The 15,595-nt window shown below is 41.2% G+C and overlaps 1 protein-coding gene across 1 annotated transcript in view; it reads left to right on the top strand.

Annotated features, from left to right (window-relative positions):
- The first annotated feature begins 13,033 nt into the window (after window positions 1–13,033).
- Window positions 13,034–15,595, top strand: part of CLCN5 (chloride voltage-gated channel 5) — a 217,573-nt gene continuing 215,011 nt past the window's right edge. The window contains exons 1-3 of the mRNA XM_036270578.1: window positions 13,034–13,174; window positions 13,776–13,891; window positions 15,249–15,406. Coding sequence (XP_036126471.1) covers window positions 15,391–15,406 — 16 coding nt within the window. The 5' untranslated portion in view covers window positions 13,034–13,174; window positions 13,776–13,891; window positions 15,249–15,390. The remainder of the gene's footprint in view (window positions 13,175–13,775; window positions 13,892–15,248; window positions 15,407–15,595) is intronic.

The following is a 15,595-nucleotide window of genomic DNA, read 5'->3' as shown; positions in this document are numbered from 1 at the left end:
CCTTCTATATCTGCAGAGCTGAACATAGCTGGAGAAAAACACAAAATGATACGTTGCTTTAAATTCAAGACCATGAACCTGAAGTGGGCACTTAATGTCACTAGGAAATAACAATATTATCCCAGTCCATTTACTCTCCCAGTTTCCTAGACAACTATTTCATATCTTCTCCCTTTAAGCCTCCAACATCTCTCAGCTCATGATCTTGCTTCTGATTTCACTTAGAAAAGAGACAGTCATAAAACAAAGCCCACAAATTTCTACCACTGCATCTACTCACCTACCTAAATCTATGTATATACTTAACCCGTTCTGCTATGACTGTAGATGAACTGTCCCTGCTCCTAGCTGCTACTACCCCCCCCACACACACACTTGTTTACTAGATCCTATTCTCTCTGGCAACTCTCTCCTCTTTTGCCCATTAATTATAAATTCTCCCCCCCCCCACTTCGGGTTCTTTCCAATCACCTTCAACCATGTTATTATAGATCCCACTAAAAAATTTATGAAGTATTTTTTTTTTATCCTCACCCGAGGACATTTTTCCATTTTTTGTACAGATAGAGTGGGAGGGAGAGAGAGGAAGAGAGAGAGAGAGAGAGAAACATCGACGTGAAGGGACACATCGAGTGGCTGCCACCCACACGACCAACCAGGGCCGGGGACAAACTGCAACCGAAGTACGTGCCCTTAGCGGGAACCGAACCCGGGTCTCTCCGGACCGCAGGCCGACGCTCTAACCGCTGAGCCAAACCGGCCAGGGCATATGAAGTATTTTTTGAAATACCTTCCATAGATCACTACCCACCCCATTTCTTTGTTCCTCTTTACAGCAAAAGCTTCACTAGAATTGTCTGTACTCAATGTCTGTCTACAATTCCTCTTTTTCCATTCTTTAAAAAAAAACTTTTTATTTTGAAATAATTGTAGATTTACAGGAAGTTGTGAAAATAATGCAGAGATGCCCTTTATAAACTTCATTCAGATATCCTCCCCAGCCCCCGCAGTTACATGTTACAAACTATAGTATAATATTAAATCCAGGATGTTGACATTGGTACAAAGTATGTGAATAGTTCAATGCCATTTTATCACATGTGTAGATTCGTGTAACCAGCACTGCAATCAGATAGGGACTGTTCCATCACCCTCTTGATAGTCACACCCTCCCCCTTCCTCCATCATCCTTAACTCCTTGCAACCACTCATCTGTTCTTTATTTCTATAATTCTGTCATTTCAAAAATGTTAGGTAAATGGAGTCCTGTAATATGTGACCTTTTGAGATTGCTTTTTACACTCATCATAATGTCCTGGAGATCCATTTAAGTTATAGCATGGATCAATTGCTTTTCTTCCCTTTCCCTTCTCTTCCCGTGTTTTATACAAAAAACGGCATGGGAGGCAGTGCATGGAGGCAGTAGCGGCATCCATGGGGCTACAAGTGTGGTGATGCCTTTGGTGCCTCTCAGGTCTTCCAGGACAATATCAGTCTTGGTGCTGATCTTCTAGTCCAGCTCGTGATGCTCCATGATGCTGAGGTGAAGGCAGAGGTTGAGAAGCCAGGATGGTGACTGTCCATGCGCCACATCTGCCAGGGCAGGGGTTGATGAATCATGTGACGTGCTTGCTCTCCCATACCACTGGTTTTTTCTGGACCCCTAGGTGGCCCTCTACACGGGGCCCTGCAGGATGTATTCACATGGGTACCCATGTGGAAGTCTGCCCAGCACAGCAAGCACATGCCCAAGAAACTGTCCTTGGCTTACCACAGGTATATGTGCACCGTGACGTTTTGGTCACAGGGAGATATCCTCAAGTCCAGCTGGATGCTGTCCACTGTGAAGTCCATGCAGTACCTCTCCAGGGACTTGGTGTCCCTGGTACCTGAGGCTCAACATTTTGCTGTCGTCCTGGCATAGCAGGGAGATGCTCTTCATGATGGCTACAACAAGCATGAAGTGATTCAGGCCAATCATCCGGTGGAAATACAGCTGGGTGTCAAGAAAGGCTATCCACCTCAGCTCACTGGCCCCAGGCTCCACAGGACAGACATCAGATGGCAGTTGCAGTGACACAGGGTGGTCAAGGGTCCCTTCTGTGCCTTCTCATACAGGACCTTGAATTTGTTCTTAGTCATATGTTAAGTGTATCTATAGTTTATTAAGAAACTGCTAAACTATTTTCCTGAGTGGCTTACCATTTTACATTCCCATCAGAAATGTAGGAAACATCCAGTTTTTCCACATCCTTGTCAGCATTTAGTATTATCATGTTCTTTTTTTTTTTAATCTTCATCCGAGGACATTTTTTGTACAGACAGAGTGGGAGGGAGAGAGAGGAAGAGAGAGAGAGGGAAACATCGATGTGAAAGGGACACATCGAGTGGCTGCCACCCGCACGACCAACCAGGGCCGGGGACAAACTGCAACCGAGGTACATGCCCTCAGCGGGAACCGAACCCAGGCCTCTCCGGACCGCAGGCAGACGCTCTACCGCTGAGCCAAACCGGCCAGGGCATCATGTTCATTTTTAGTTTAACAGTTCTAGTAGGAGTGTAGTGATATCTCATCATAGCCTTAATTTGCATTTCACTAAAGGTTAGTGATATTGAGCATCTTTTTTATGTATTTATTTACCTTCTTCAGTGAAATGCTTCTTCATGACTTTTGTTAATTTTCTAATTGGATTGTTTGTTTTCTTTTACTATTAAATTTCAAGTTTTTTTAAAATATATATCCTATTCTTTAAATTTTTTCTTCCTTATTGATTTTAGAGAGCTAGAAAGGGAGAGGGAGAGAGAGATAGAAACATCTATGAGAAAGAACATAGATTGGCCGCCTTCTGCATACCACCCCCCCACTGGGGATCGGGCCCACAATCTGAGCATGTGTCCTGACCAGGTATTGAACTGGCAACCTCTTGGTGCATGGGTCGACGCTCAGCCACTGGGCCACACCAACTGGGCTATATATCCTATTCTTTTAGCACTTGAAAAATGTACCACTTCTTTCTTGCCTCCATAGTTTTATTTGAGAAATATACCTTTATTCAAATAGTTTTCCCTGCACCAAGTAACGTGTCATTTCTCACTTGGCACTTTCAAGATTTCTTTGTCTTTAGTTTTCAAAAGATTAATTATGTGTATTTTGACATGAATTTCTTTGGGTTTATTGTTTGTGATTATCTCAGCTATTGGATCTGTAGATTTATGTCTTTTCTCAAATTTTGGAAATTTTTAGTCATTATATTTTTTAGTTCAAAATTTCCATTTGGTTATCCTTTATATCATCTATTTCTTTGCTGAGAAGATTTTTATTCATTTGAAACCCGTTTAGAACTGTTCTTTAAAGCACTTTTATGTTGAATGCTTTAAAATCCTTGTAATATAATTCTATTATCTGTGCCTCATAGGTCTTGGTGTGTGTTGATTGATCTTTCTTAAATTGAGATTTTTCTGCTTTATTTGTATCCTGGACATTTTGGATGTTATATAATGAGGCTCTGGATTTTATTTTCATCTTCTGTTTAGTTGGCCTCTAATATTATTATGTCAGGAAGGGGGTGCCACCTTGTTATTGCCAGTTGGAGGTGAAAAACCTTGTTTTCATGGGGGAAGGGGGTTAGGAGAAACAACTCATTACTATTGGAAGGGGTACTCTTTCTTAGTTTTCTTTTCAGTTCCTTCTTGGCTTGCTGATTTCTTTCTTTCTTTCTTTCTTTCTTTCTTTCTTTCTTTCTTTCTTTCTTTCTTTCTTTCTTCCTTTCTTGGCTTCCTGATTTCTTTCTTTTTTTTTTTTTTGTTGTTCAGGTAGAGTGGGAGGGAGAGAGAGGAACAGAGAGAGAGAGAGAAACATCGATGTGAAAGGGACACATCGAGTGGCTGCCACCCGCACAACCGACCAGGGCCCGGGACAAACTGCAACCGAGGTACATGCCCTTAGAGGGAACCGAACCCTGGTCTCTCAGGACCGCAGGCCGACGCTCTAACCGCTGAGCCAAACCGGCCAGGGCGGCTTCCTGATTTCTTATGGGAGTATTCCAGGTCTCCCCTCCCCTCCCCTCCCCTCCCCTCCCCTCCCCTCCCTCCCCTCCCCTCCCCTCCCCTCCCCTCCACTCCCTCTTGGTCATCTCATCTAATCTCATGGCTTTAAACGCCATCTACTGTCAATCCTCAAATTTGCATCTTGAGTCCAAACTTAAACTATAACTTGTACATCTAGTTGCCTGTTTAATATCTCCACTTGGATGTCTAATACATATTTCACATTTTAAAATGTTAAAAACTGAATTTCTGATCTCTACTTTCTCCAAACCCACTTATCCTTCATTATTTGCAATTGCTCAGGCCACAAACGTTGGGATCATTCTTGACTTCCCTCTTTCTGTAACACCTCACAGCCAATCCATCAGCCAATCCTGATGGTGCTACCTTGCAAATAAATACATGAATAAATACATGATCTGACCACTTCTGATTACCCCTACTGCTATCAAGTGGTCCACACCACCATTATCTCATGTCTGGATTGTTGAAATCACTTCTAACTTGTGCTTGTCCCTTCTGCTTAACACAGTAATCAGAGAAATCCTTTAAAGAGATAAGTCCATCAGACTACCCCCTTTCTGAAACCCTCCCATGGCTGCTAAGCCATGGCTCAAGCAAGAGTAAAAGTCAAAATCCTTACACAAGCCAACACATGATCAGCCCACTGTGGGTTCTGTGACCTCATCACCAGCTACTCTATCCCTTGCTCACACTGTTTCCACCAAACCAGCCTCCTCACTGTTCCCAGTCATTCAGGCATGCTCCCATCTAAGAGCCTTCACAACAGTTGCTTTCTCTTTGTGTGAAATACTCTTCCTCTAGGTACCAGCATGGCATACTCTCTCACTTCCTTCAAGTTCTTTCTTGTGTCACCTTAAATGTCACCTTTTCTCAAAGCCATCTCTGATTACTCTGTTTTAAATTGCAATCTTCCAGGTCTCTCTATACTCCTTTGCAGCTTAATTTTTTTTTCACAGTACTTATCTCCTACATATACCATATAAAATTCTTATTTATCTTGTTCATTATCTGTCTTCACCGCCACCCCAAACACACACACAAAGTGTAGACTCAGTGAGGGCATGGAATTTTGTCTTTTTGTTCACTGCTATATTTTCTGTACCCAAAACAGTATATGACACATGGTAAGTACCCAGTGTATAAATAAATGAAAAGTCACTTAAAGCAGGTTGTAGTGTCCCAGTACTAATTGGTAGTGGTCATTTAAATTTGTATAGGCTTGGAGTCTTTTTTTTTATCCTCACCTGAGGACATTTTTCCATTTTTTGATCAGAAAAAGTGGGAGGGAGAGAGAGGAAGAGAAAGAGAGAGAAACATCGACGTGAAAGGGACACATCGAGTGGCTGCCACCCTCACAACCCAACCAGGGCCAGGGACAAACTGCAACCGAGGTACGCGCCCTTAGCGGGAACTGAACCCGGGTCTCTCTGGACTGCAGACCGATGCTCTAACCACTGAGAAAACTGGCCAGGGCTAGGCTTGGAGTCTTAAAGTTGTATTTTTGATTTGAATTATCTTTTAATCTCCGTTAAACATCTTAGAGTCAACTCATCTGTTCTTGTATCTATTGTTAGTTTCTGAAGTTTGCCAGGATAATGGACCAACAGTAACCCAAAATAGAATATATTCTTGTCATATTCTTATAAAGTTTAATAAATCACCATTTTGCATATTCTAAAGGGTATTTATAACGACCTATAAAATATTTAAAAATGTGATAAGCCAAGGGAAAGTACAGATAGAAAAAAACAAAATGGAACAAGAGTTGAGGTTATCATAAAATACAGTCTGTAAAGCCCTGTTCACTTGCTAGGGGTGTACCAAACATTTGGCTTCGAGCGTTCTAGTAGCCAACGCAAAAAGAAAGGCAAGAATGGCATGAGTCACTTATCCTCAGCTTTCTGCGAGCAATGTTCTCTTCCCAGAGCCAGTTCTTCACTATACCACTAGATGACGCACCTTTCCACGTGATTAGATTGCCCACCAAGCCCCTCAATGCAGTCCTAAACTGAGCCTAATATTAATAACAATTCTTTCTGAATTATGTAACTAGCTATTTACATTCACCATTTAGTTCTAGTGCAGCTTTGTGAAGAAGCTGTTATTACCCCCGTGGGCTTCAGAGATAAAGAGACAGGCTCAGAAGGAAAATCTCTTGCTTAAGCCTGGAATCCAAAACAGGTCTCTCTGATTCTCTATTACACCATGTTATCAACCTGCTGTCATTTAGAAAGCCTAAAACAGGTCTTCTAATTTCTAATTTCAAAGCTCTCTTTGAGCGGAGTGCTTTCTTAGTGCTGCTACCACAAAATGCAGTAGGAGTCAGCGGTTAATTTGGGCTCTGACACTAAGGAGCTGTTTGAGACGCGGAAAATCACTTAATCTGTATACCTCAACTTCCTCTTCTGTCAAATGGGAGTGATCAAATCTACTCCACTTAATTCAGAAGGTGGCATGAGGATAAAAGGGAGAAAAAGATGTGAAAACACCCTGCAAAGTAGAAAACAGTATAAAATAATATATTAAACTCAGCATTTATTGAATGCCTACCATAAGCTGGGCGCTGTGGTAGGGGTGTAAAGCATTACTACTCTAAGTGTGGTCCATGGTCTAATGCCAGTCCACAAACCATTTAATACTGGTCTGCAACAAGAAATTGAGAGTAAATGTTTCAAAACCTTGACAACAATTTGACAGAGTAATTTTATTTGTTGAAGTTAATCATAAATAAATTGGGCTCATATGTTGAATGTTTCTATTTTGATTTCATTTTTCTAGTAATTCACTTTTATTGTATTTTAGAAAAGTATTGGTACATGATGGATTTGTGGGGAAATTGTCCTTCTCCACAAATGGTTTGAAAAACACTGCTGTGATGAATATAAAGGAAGGATAGGCCATGGACCGTGCCATCAAGTAGCTCTCACACTACTGGGTTAACTGGGACCACAGTGGTTCTGAGAAAACACTACACTGTTCCATGTGCTTCAACTCCCTTATGGAACAGAAGGCTATACAGGTCTGGATGGACTCCACAGATTAGAGACCTGAAAATCCTCAAAACCACTCCTAAACAACTCTTATATTTGCCCCTTTAGCATACCAGCAGCATTAATCTATTTTTCAAAATATTTTTTTTCTTTACTGATTTTTAGAGAGAGGAAGGGAGAGGGAGAGAGAGAGATAGAAACATCTATGTGTGAGAGAAACATCGATTGGCTGCCTCCTGCACACCATAGATTTTGTAGTATATGCTCATGGGCTAACGGGGTTTTTCTTTAGCTGATACCAGGCAGTAAACTGGTTCTTCAATCTGAACACAATCCTTGACAGGCTATTCAAATATTTTTTAAGACATATAATTGAGTAGGTAATATACTTCAATAGTGCAAAATTGAGAAAGTACATAATTCCACATCTTGCTTTTTTTGCATGCTGTATCATAGAGAATTTTCCATTAGGTGCATAAAGAGCTTTCTCATTTGATAGATGTAGCATTATTTATTCGATCAGTTCTCTATTGATGGACATGTGATTGTTTCTCATTTTTTGTTATTGCAAACAATGATGCAGTGAACAACCTTATACATACAACAGTTTATACTTATGTACACATAATTGGAGGAGAAATTACTAAAAATAGAATTTGGGGATCAAAGTCTCATATTTGTACTTTTTATAGTTCTTGCAAAGTTGCCCTTAATTGACTAACTCCCATAAGCAATTTATGAGAGGGTTTCCCCCCACCTTTGTCAACACAGTGTATTACCAATGTTTTTATACTTTGCCAATGATATCTCACCGTAGTTTTAATTAATATTTTCCAATTGTGAGGTTAGCTACCATTATTGGCATAGAAGCCATTTGTTCCTTTTGATAGTCACTGTACAGGTACAGGGCAATTACGAGTGGTCCTAGCTCACTGTATTTTCAGTTTCTTAACTTACTGTCTTGATAGATCCCTGAGCTAAAGAACTTTGTTCATTTTTTTTTATTCTGTCCCATTTTTCCAGAATTATTCCAGGCATTTCTTCAGCACCTATTTTACTTAAAAACCGTATCTCTAGGCACAATAGTAAGGACTTAAACAAAATGTGAAACAGATCAATAAGAACAATACCAGAAACATTCACTTACATAGCTATGCACTCCTATAACTAGTTCAGTCTGTATTTGCAATGACAATTTCAAAATTAAAGATAAAGCTGCTTTAGACATGACAGTTTAGGTGCTACAATGATCTATTGCTCAGAAAGCTTTTCTTTTGCAAAATCAACTCTAAAGTGCTATCTGTTATTATACAGAGAAATTCACTGCTTTATTCTTTCTTTTTTGTCAAATATCTTTTTTAAATGTAGTTAATATACTGAATTCTTTTATTTTTTTGCTCTTTTAAATTAATTAATTTTTGTTACAGATGTTTCTCCTTTTATTCCCCTTTAAAATTAATTTTAAGATCACATTATCTTTACTCTTTGCTTTGTAAGACCTGAAATGGCTTTTGACCAAAAGTATTTGACCACTGTGGTTGGGGGGGAGGAACATTTTTCCAAGGAAGGGGGAGGTGAGCAGAGGACTCATTTAAGTTGAACTCATTTAAGTTGATTTATTTACACTCTCTTGGCCAGATCCACTTGTGATCATGTGCACACACTTTTGGGACACCTGGCTAAGGTTCTCACAGTGAAGGGAACAGAGTTAACAGTATCTATAACTCTTGATTAAATTATTAACTTTGCCTCATTAGCACCACACTCTAATTACTTCACATGGGAAGGTATTGTATAGGCATTTGTACTCACCATACACTTGGGGATCCAAAGACTTCATCATCATCATCATCATCATCATCATCATCATCTTCATCATCATCACCATCAATAGTAATACTAGCTAACACTTATTGAGTGTTTAATCTTTTTCAAAAAATACTTTTATTGACTTTTTGTTGTTGTTGTTAGGGAGAGGAATAGTGAGAGATAGAAACATTGATTGGCTGCCTCCTGCATGCTCCCTACTGGGAATTGAGCCCACAACCGGGACATGTGCCCTGACCAGGGATCGAACTGGGACCTCTCAGTCCATGGGACAACACTGAGTCCACTAAGCCACACCGGCTGGGTGTGTTTAATCTTTTCTAATATTATACATCGATTAATATATTTTATCCTATTATTCCATTTTACAAATAAGAAACCTAAAGACGAATAAAATTAGGTAACTTGGATGAGGTGAAATATCTATTAAGTGTTTGAGTATGGTTAATTTTGAGCCTAGGCAGTCAGGCTTCAGAGCCTACTCTCAAGTCTGTTTTGTTTTGCAATTCACAGAAGATAAAATGTTCTTTATTGAAACTTACTTTTAAAATCCCAACAGGAGCCCTCCAAGCTGTCAGCGGTCAGTGGCGACACTAAGTGGTAATCTGTGTGTACTGCAGTAATCTCATAATTGCTGTAAATCACTCCTGCCCAAACTTTCCCAAATAACTACTGTATTTCAAGTAAAGTCAGTATGCTCGCTCTATAGAGGTAGCTTCATGACAAATCTGCTTATAACCAGATTGCCATCCTTCAACCCGTCTTTTTCTTGTCTTAAAAAAAGAGGAGTCTTTTTCAAGATTAGCATGTATTTTGCATCTCATTTCATCTCCCCACGTATTTCACTCCATTATTTATCCTCTACTCTTCTTGCCTTTTAAATTTCTGTTTCACTAGTGTCTCTTCCTGTTATATCTACAAATTAGCTCTAGTTTCTCCTACCCTGCAATGACAAAACAAACAAACAAACCTCTCCTTGAACAATTACCTCAGATTTACCTTCTTTAAAAAGAATTCTACAACAAAAGGAAGACAAAGAACCCATTTAAAAAATGGGCAGAGGAACTAAATAGACACCTCTTCGAACAGGACATACAAATGGCAAGAGACATATGAAAAAATGTTCAACATCCCTAATCATCAGAGAGATGCAAATTAAAACAACAATGAGGTACCACCTCACACCTGTCAGAATGGCTTCCATCAACAAATCATCAAACAACAAGTCTTGGGGAGGGTGTGGAGAAAAGGGGACTCTAGTACACTGCTGGTGGGAATGCAGACTGGTGCAACCACTATGGAAAACAATATGGTGTTACCTCAAAAAATTAAAAATTGAATTGCCATTTGATCCAGTGATCCCACTTCTAGGAATATACCCTAAGAAGCCTGAAACACCCATCAGAAAGAATATATGTACCCCCATGTTTATAGTAGCATTATTTACAATAGCTAAGATCTGGAAACAGCCCAAGTGTCCATCAATAGATGAGTGGATAAAAATCTGTGGTACATATACACAATGGAGTACTATGCAGCTGTAAGAAAGAAAGATCTATTATCCTTTGAGATGACATGGAGGGACCTGGAAAGTATTATCCTAAGCAAAACAAGCAAAGCAGCGAAAGACAAATATCACATGATCTCACTTATTTGTGGGATATAATGAACATAACAGTCTGAGTAATATGGTAGACCCAGAGACGTGGAATTAGGGTACAGACTGACAACCCTTAGAAGAGGGTGTGGTGGGGGAAGGGAAGAGATAGACCACAGAACTTATATGCATGTACGCATAACCGATGGACACAGACAACAAAGCTGGGTATGGGGTGGGGAGGATGGGGAGGAGGGTGTCAATGGGGAAAAAAAGGAGAAACATCTGTAACAAAAATAAATTAATAAAAAATTAAAAAAAAAGAGTTCCAATTAAGGGATACCCTTAACTAATTCTTTTTCAATCTCTTTCGAAATTAAGTACAAATCTCAGTCCAACATTTAGGATCTGCCAAAATTGGGCCCCAATTTACTTCTGGTTACATCTCCCACAATCCCCCTACACTTCCCTACCCTAAGCTTCAACCTGACATGTTCTCATATGTGATGTTTTTTTCATGAAGTGTTACCTCCACTTGGATTTACCTTTATCAGAGGACTTAGAATAACCTGATTTAATTAATTATGATTTAATTAAGTTAATTAAATGATAATTCTTTCTAGTTACATGTGGCTATCCCCTACCCACCCACCCATACACTATGAGTGCCCAAAGGCAGGAACTAAATGTTACCAGGTGAGAAAGTAAAAATTAGCTTGGACTGAGAAGGCAAAAATCCAGCCAGTCATCAGGCTATAATAACATACAACAATAAAGCAACCTGCAAATTTAACAGGGAACAGTATTTCTCCCAAAGACATGCAGCTGTAAAGTGATAACAACCCCCTTTATCTGAGTCAACACTACTTTTTTCATTCACTGAGAAACTTTATTCTCTACAATTAGAGACTATAAGAAAATTTGCTGCTTGATATCATAGTAGTGAGAATAAAACATCCCACATTTGCCTAGAGGGCATAAGTTTCTTTGCCCCAGAGAAGCAGCCTTGATTTCCAATCCGGGTGCAGAGCTTCAGATAAGAGGTATCTGGACACAACATTCCACATCTATCTTTACTTTGTGGTTCCCAAGGAAACCAGATTCTGGATTCAGTTCGAAGTCCAGACCTGATGTTGACCCCTTAATACAGCCTGCTTTGAGCTTACCAAAACAATGCTTCCTTTAAAATTCACCTAAACGCCACCCTTCCCCCTGAATCCTATGACTTTTTTCCCCTTTGGTGAGATGTCCCATAGTTTTTCTGGTATGGCGTCTCCCTCATTGCAATGGGTCAAAAATCCTGAATTTAAAAAAGTTATCTATTGATTTTAGAGAGACAGAGGAAGGGAGAGAGAGATCCATCATTTGTTGTTCAAGTCATTCATGAATTCATTGATTCCTGTATGTGTCCTAATCAAGATCAATCCTGGGGATCAAACCCACAACCTTGGCATATCTGGGCATTGTTCTAACCAACTAAGCTATCCAGACAGGGCAAGCCTGATTTTTTGGATTACACATTTGTCCTTGGTGGCTTTGCACTGACTGGGTGTTTTGTATCCCTGGCCCCTTAGCTTGCCCAAAGTAGGCATTCAAAATGCTCACTACCATAGGTTGCGAGTTAGAGTACTGAGGTTCGTTAGATTACCTGGACTGATTATATGGATTCCAGTCTCAGTTCTACCGATAACTAATTACCAGAATCATCTTATATAAGTCAACTCACCCCACTGGCCTGTTTTTTTCTTCTGTAAAATGACGGGCTGTTACTTCTAAGGGTTTTAGGGTCAGGTAGACTCTCTTACTACCACTTACTAAGACTTGTGATTTTTTCCCCCCTTTTCTGAGCCCCTGTTTCTATTTTAATTATCAAAATGGGTAAAATACTAAAAACTGCCGCGTAGATTTGCCAGTGCAAAGAGGATCAAGTTGACTGTATTTGATCACTATTCCTACTCCTATTATGTGAGCTAGGACAAGTTAACCTTTCTGTGCCTCTGTTTTCTTATAAATAAAAGTGGAGAAATGGGGTAATTGTAGGCATTAAATGAGATGAAGAAGTAAAGGGCTTGAAAAGTGTCTCAGATATTATTAGAGGCTCAAAATACGTGAGCTAATATAATTAGTATTCGATTTCTACTACTAACTACTCTGTGGGCCAGGAGCTCAGGAGAAACAGATTTATTGTAAGGACAAAAACCAAAAATCGTACCGAAGGCTCGAAACAGAGAAACATAATGCAGTATCTCTCTTTCAAAAGCGGTTGATACTCCCAGCACTGGGTTAGGACCCGCCTAGTGCTCATTAAATATGGCAGCGAGCGGGGCCCGCCTATTGCGGCTGCGCACGCGTAAACCCCTCCCAGCGCCTCGATCTCAGCTGCAGTCTCCGTCCCGCCACCACCCGAGCTGGCATCGCCCCCTCCCCGCTCGACCAAGGTGTGGGGAGAGGGCCCGCCAGGGCGCGCACGCGCAGACGTCAGCTGTGCTTGGCCGATACTTGGCGAGGCGCCTGTCACATGAGCCGCGCGCCCGCTGGGCTCCCTCTCCTCCCGGCAGGGCAGTGAATGAAGCTCCGCCGGCTACGTGGGGCGCTAGCTCAACTTGGTGTTCTGGACGCCAGAGCCGACTGAGCGCTTGCACCGCCAGCGGCGAACAAGGGCTCCACCATTCCTTGACCTCGGCGACAGGTAAAGACAGATGAGCTGTCCCTTCCCCAACAGGTCCTTCATGGCCCGCTGGCCCCCGGCCCGCCCCCGGCCCACTGCTTGGGCGCAGCGACACAGAGAAGCGCTCCCCCGCTGGCTTGGCCCCCCGGAGATGGGGGTTCCCCATGCCTGGCCTCCGCCGCCTGGCACTCGAAGGAGTTAGACCGGCTAGTTCTAGTCAGTGTAGGGCGGCATCTTCTCTGGAGCCCAGCCCTAGTCTCCGAGCAAGGGTCCCTGCGCTGTCCCAGCAAAGTTTTCTCGCGGAGCGGCGCCAAGCCCGCCCCGCTTTTGAATGGGGGAGGTTAGCTGCAGGCGTCCCCTTTCCAGGACTGGAGCGGGGTGGCTTTGGTTGGTAAACCTCAGTCAAGGCCCCATTCTTCTCCCTCCTGCTCTGGACTTACAGGTTGGTGTGGGACTTAGAGAAGTGGAGTTCAAACTCTCGGAAAACTAATTGCTGCGAGTTTTCCTTTTCCCACTCAACGCGGGTAGCCGGTTCTCTCCAGACTTTACAGCCTGGCGCCTGAGCGCTTTCTCCACGAAGGGTTTTCCCTTCACATTGATGCGCCTTTACCTTACATTTCAGAGCAAATCAGTTTCCTGGACTGCCGAGTGAAGTTTTACGTGTGCCCCTGTGATAACATCAGTGTAAGCTACCTCGAATAAGTGAAGGAAATCCAGAAGTGTGGAGCATAAAAGCCAGTAAGAATCTGCTTTACACAAACTCCATGCATTTATTAGCAGTTACCTGAGTTGGAGTTAAGAGATGTTAAATTTCACTTGGTCCCACCATGCGAGGATAGGTACTATTTAACTGCATCCGAAATAAGGTGTGTTGTGGTGGGGGCGGGGAGGGGGGGGGAAGCAAACCCAAACAGTGTTCTAGGTTCCAGATACGTCATCAGAGCACTTTTTTTTTTTCTGGTGAATCCATTCTAGGACTTTGTGAACCTTTTCTTTTTGAAAGCATTGTCTTTTCTCTGTTGGTGTTATTGGGACTAGTGTACACATTCACAATTTGTTCTTAAAAAAATTCATTAAGGAAGACCAAAATGATAACTCTTAAGTTTGTATTATTGTTCAGTACTTGTGCACTAGTGCTTTCATTTCAGGGTGGAGATGTTGCTTGTATAAAAACTATGGGAATAGCAATGTACTTTGATGTTCACCAGGTCAAAAAGGTGAGGAGTTTTTGTTTTTTTTTTTAAAGCAGATTGGCTCATATGTTAACTAAGGAAGACCAATTTATTAACTAAGAACTTGTTCAAGTGGACAAGCAAAGTGTTGAATGTATTAAATCTCAAAATCTAATCAAAGTAGTCAGACCTTTCATTTTTTTCTCCCCTTCCTAGCACATTTTATATTCTTGCAAATATTATTGTCCTAACACTGAATTTGATGTTTTAAAAATAGGAATGAGCTGAATTAATTTGGGTTTACTTAAATTAGTATTTTATTTTTTCTTTGGGTCTTCCTTCCTACCGATTATAAAAGCAACATATGCTCCCTACAGGGCATTGGCAAAGTGTGGGGAAGTATAATGAAGCTGAGAGGAAGAACCACCCAGAGGGCATCACTCTTTTTATTATGCTTCTTTCTCTTTTTTTCCTATACAAGATCTATTTTAAACTTCCAGTAGTCACAAAATTTGCCGTCCCTTCTACAGTTTTTTTTTTTTTTAATGTGAAGTCGGGGGTTTAGAGAGGGCATTGGATATTCTATTGCTCTTCATTCCCCAAAGCATGGAACATTGAGATAGGAAAGATGCTTAACGATTATCTCATCCAACCACCCATCCTTTGAGATTCTGAAACCCATTTATTGAAGATCCAGTGATTCACGCAGATTTGGACAGCACTCAGTGGCAGTGTGAGCTGACTCTACATCTCCCCATTTTATCTTTCTTCAGCAATCCCTTGCTGCTTAGGGGGAACTTGACACTTCCTGTGTCTGCATATCTTTGAAAGAGAGATCCAGGGAGGGACAGAAGATACTTTTCCAGAATTTGAAAAAAAATTTTTTTCATTTAGATAATTTATTTTTCTGTTTACATTTTCAGGGTTGGGGCTTGAGCACCTGGTAGAAAGTAAGACCATACTGCTGCTGTTCCATCTTCTTTCCGTTCAAGCCTCCCTACAAAACTGGGGGGCTCTGGGAAACTCTGAGCCTGTGACCCCAGCATAGGAGTGGATAGGATCAACATGGCCATGTGGCAGGGTAAGAAATTATCACTCATTCCTCTAACTGGTTTTTCCTCCTTCTCCATCCTCCATCCTACCCTCCCACCCTGGCTAATGGCAGGCAGCCAGCTGTTTCTTTCATTTAACCCTTTGTCTTCACAAGGACAAAGCATATGTGTCTACAAGAAGTTGCTGCTAGACAGATGTTCAAATTATTTTAAAGTGG

The sequence above is a fragment of the Molossus molossus genome, unplaced genomic scaffold, assembly GCF_014108415.1.
Source record: "Molossus molossus isolate mMolMol1 unplaced genomic scaffold, mMolMol1.p scaffold_m16_p_2, whole genome shotgun sequence".
Lineage (NCBI taxonomy): Eukaryota > Metazoa > Chordata > Mammalia > Chiroptera > Molossidae > Molossus > Molossus molossus.
Note: the sequence above shows the minus strand (reverse complement) of the source record. Positions and strands in the feature narration are given on the sequence as shown.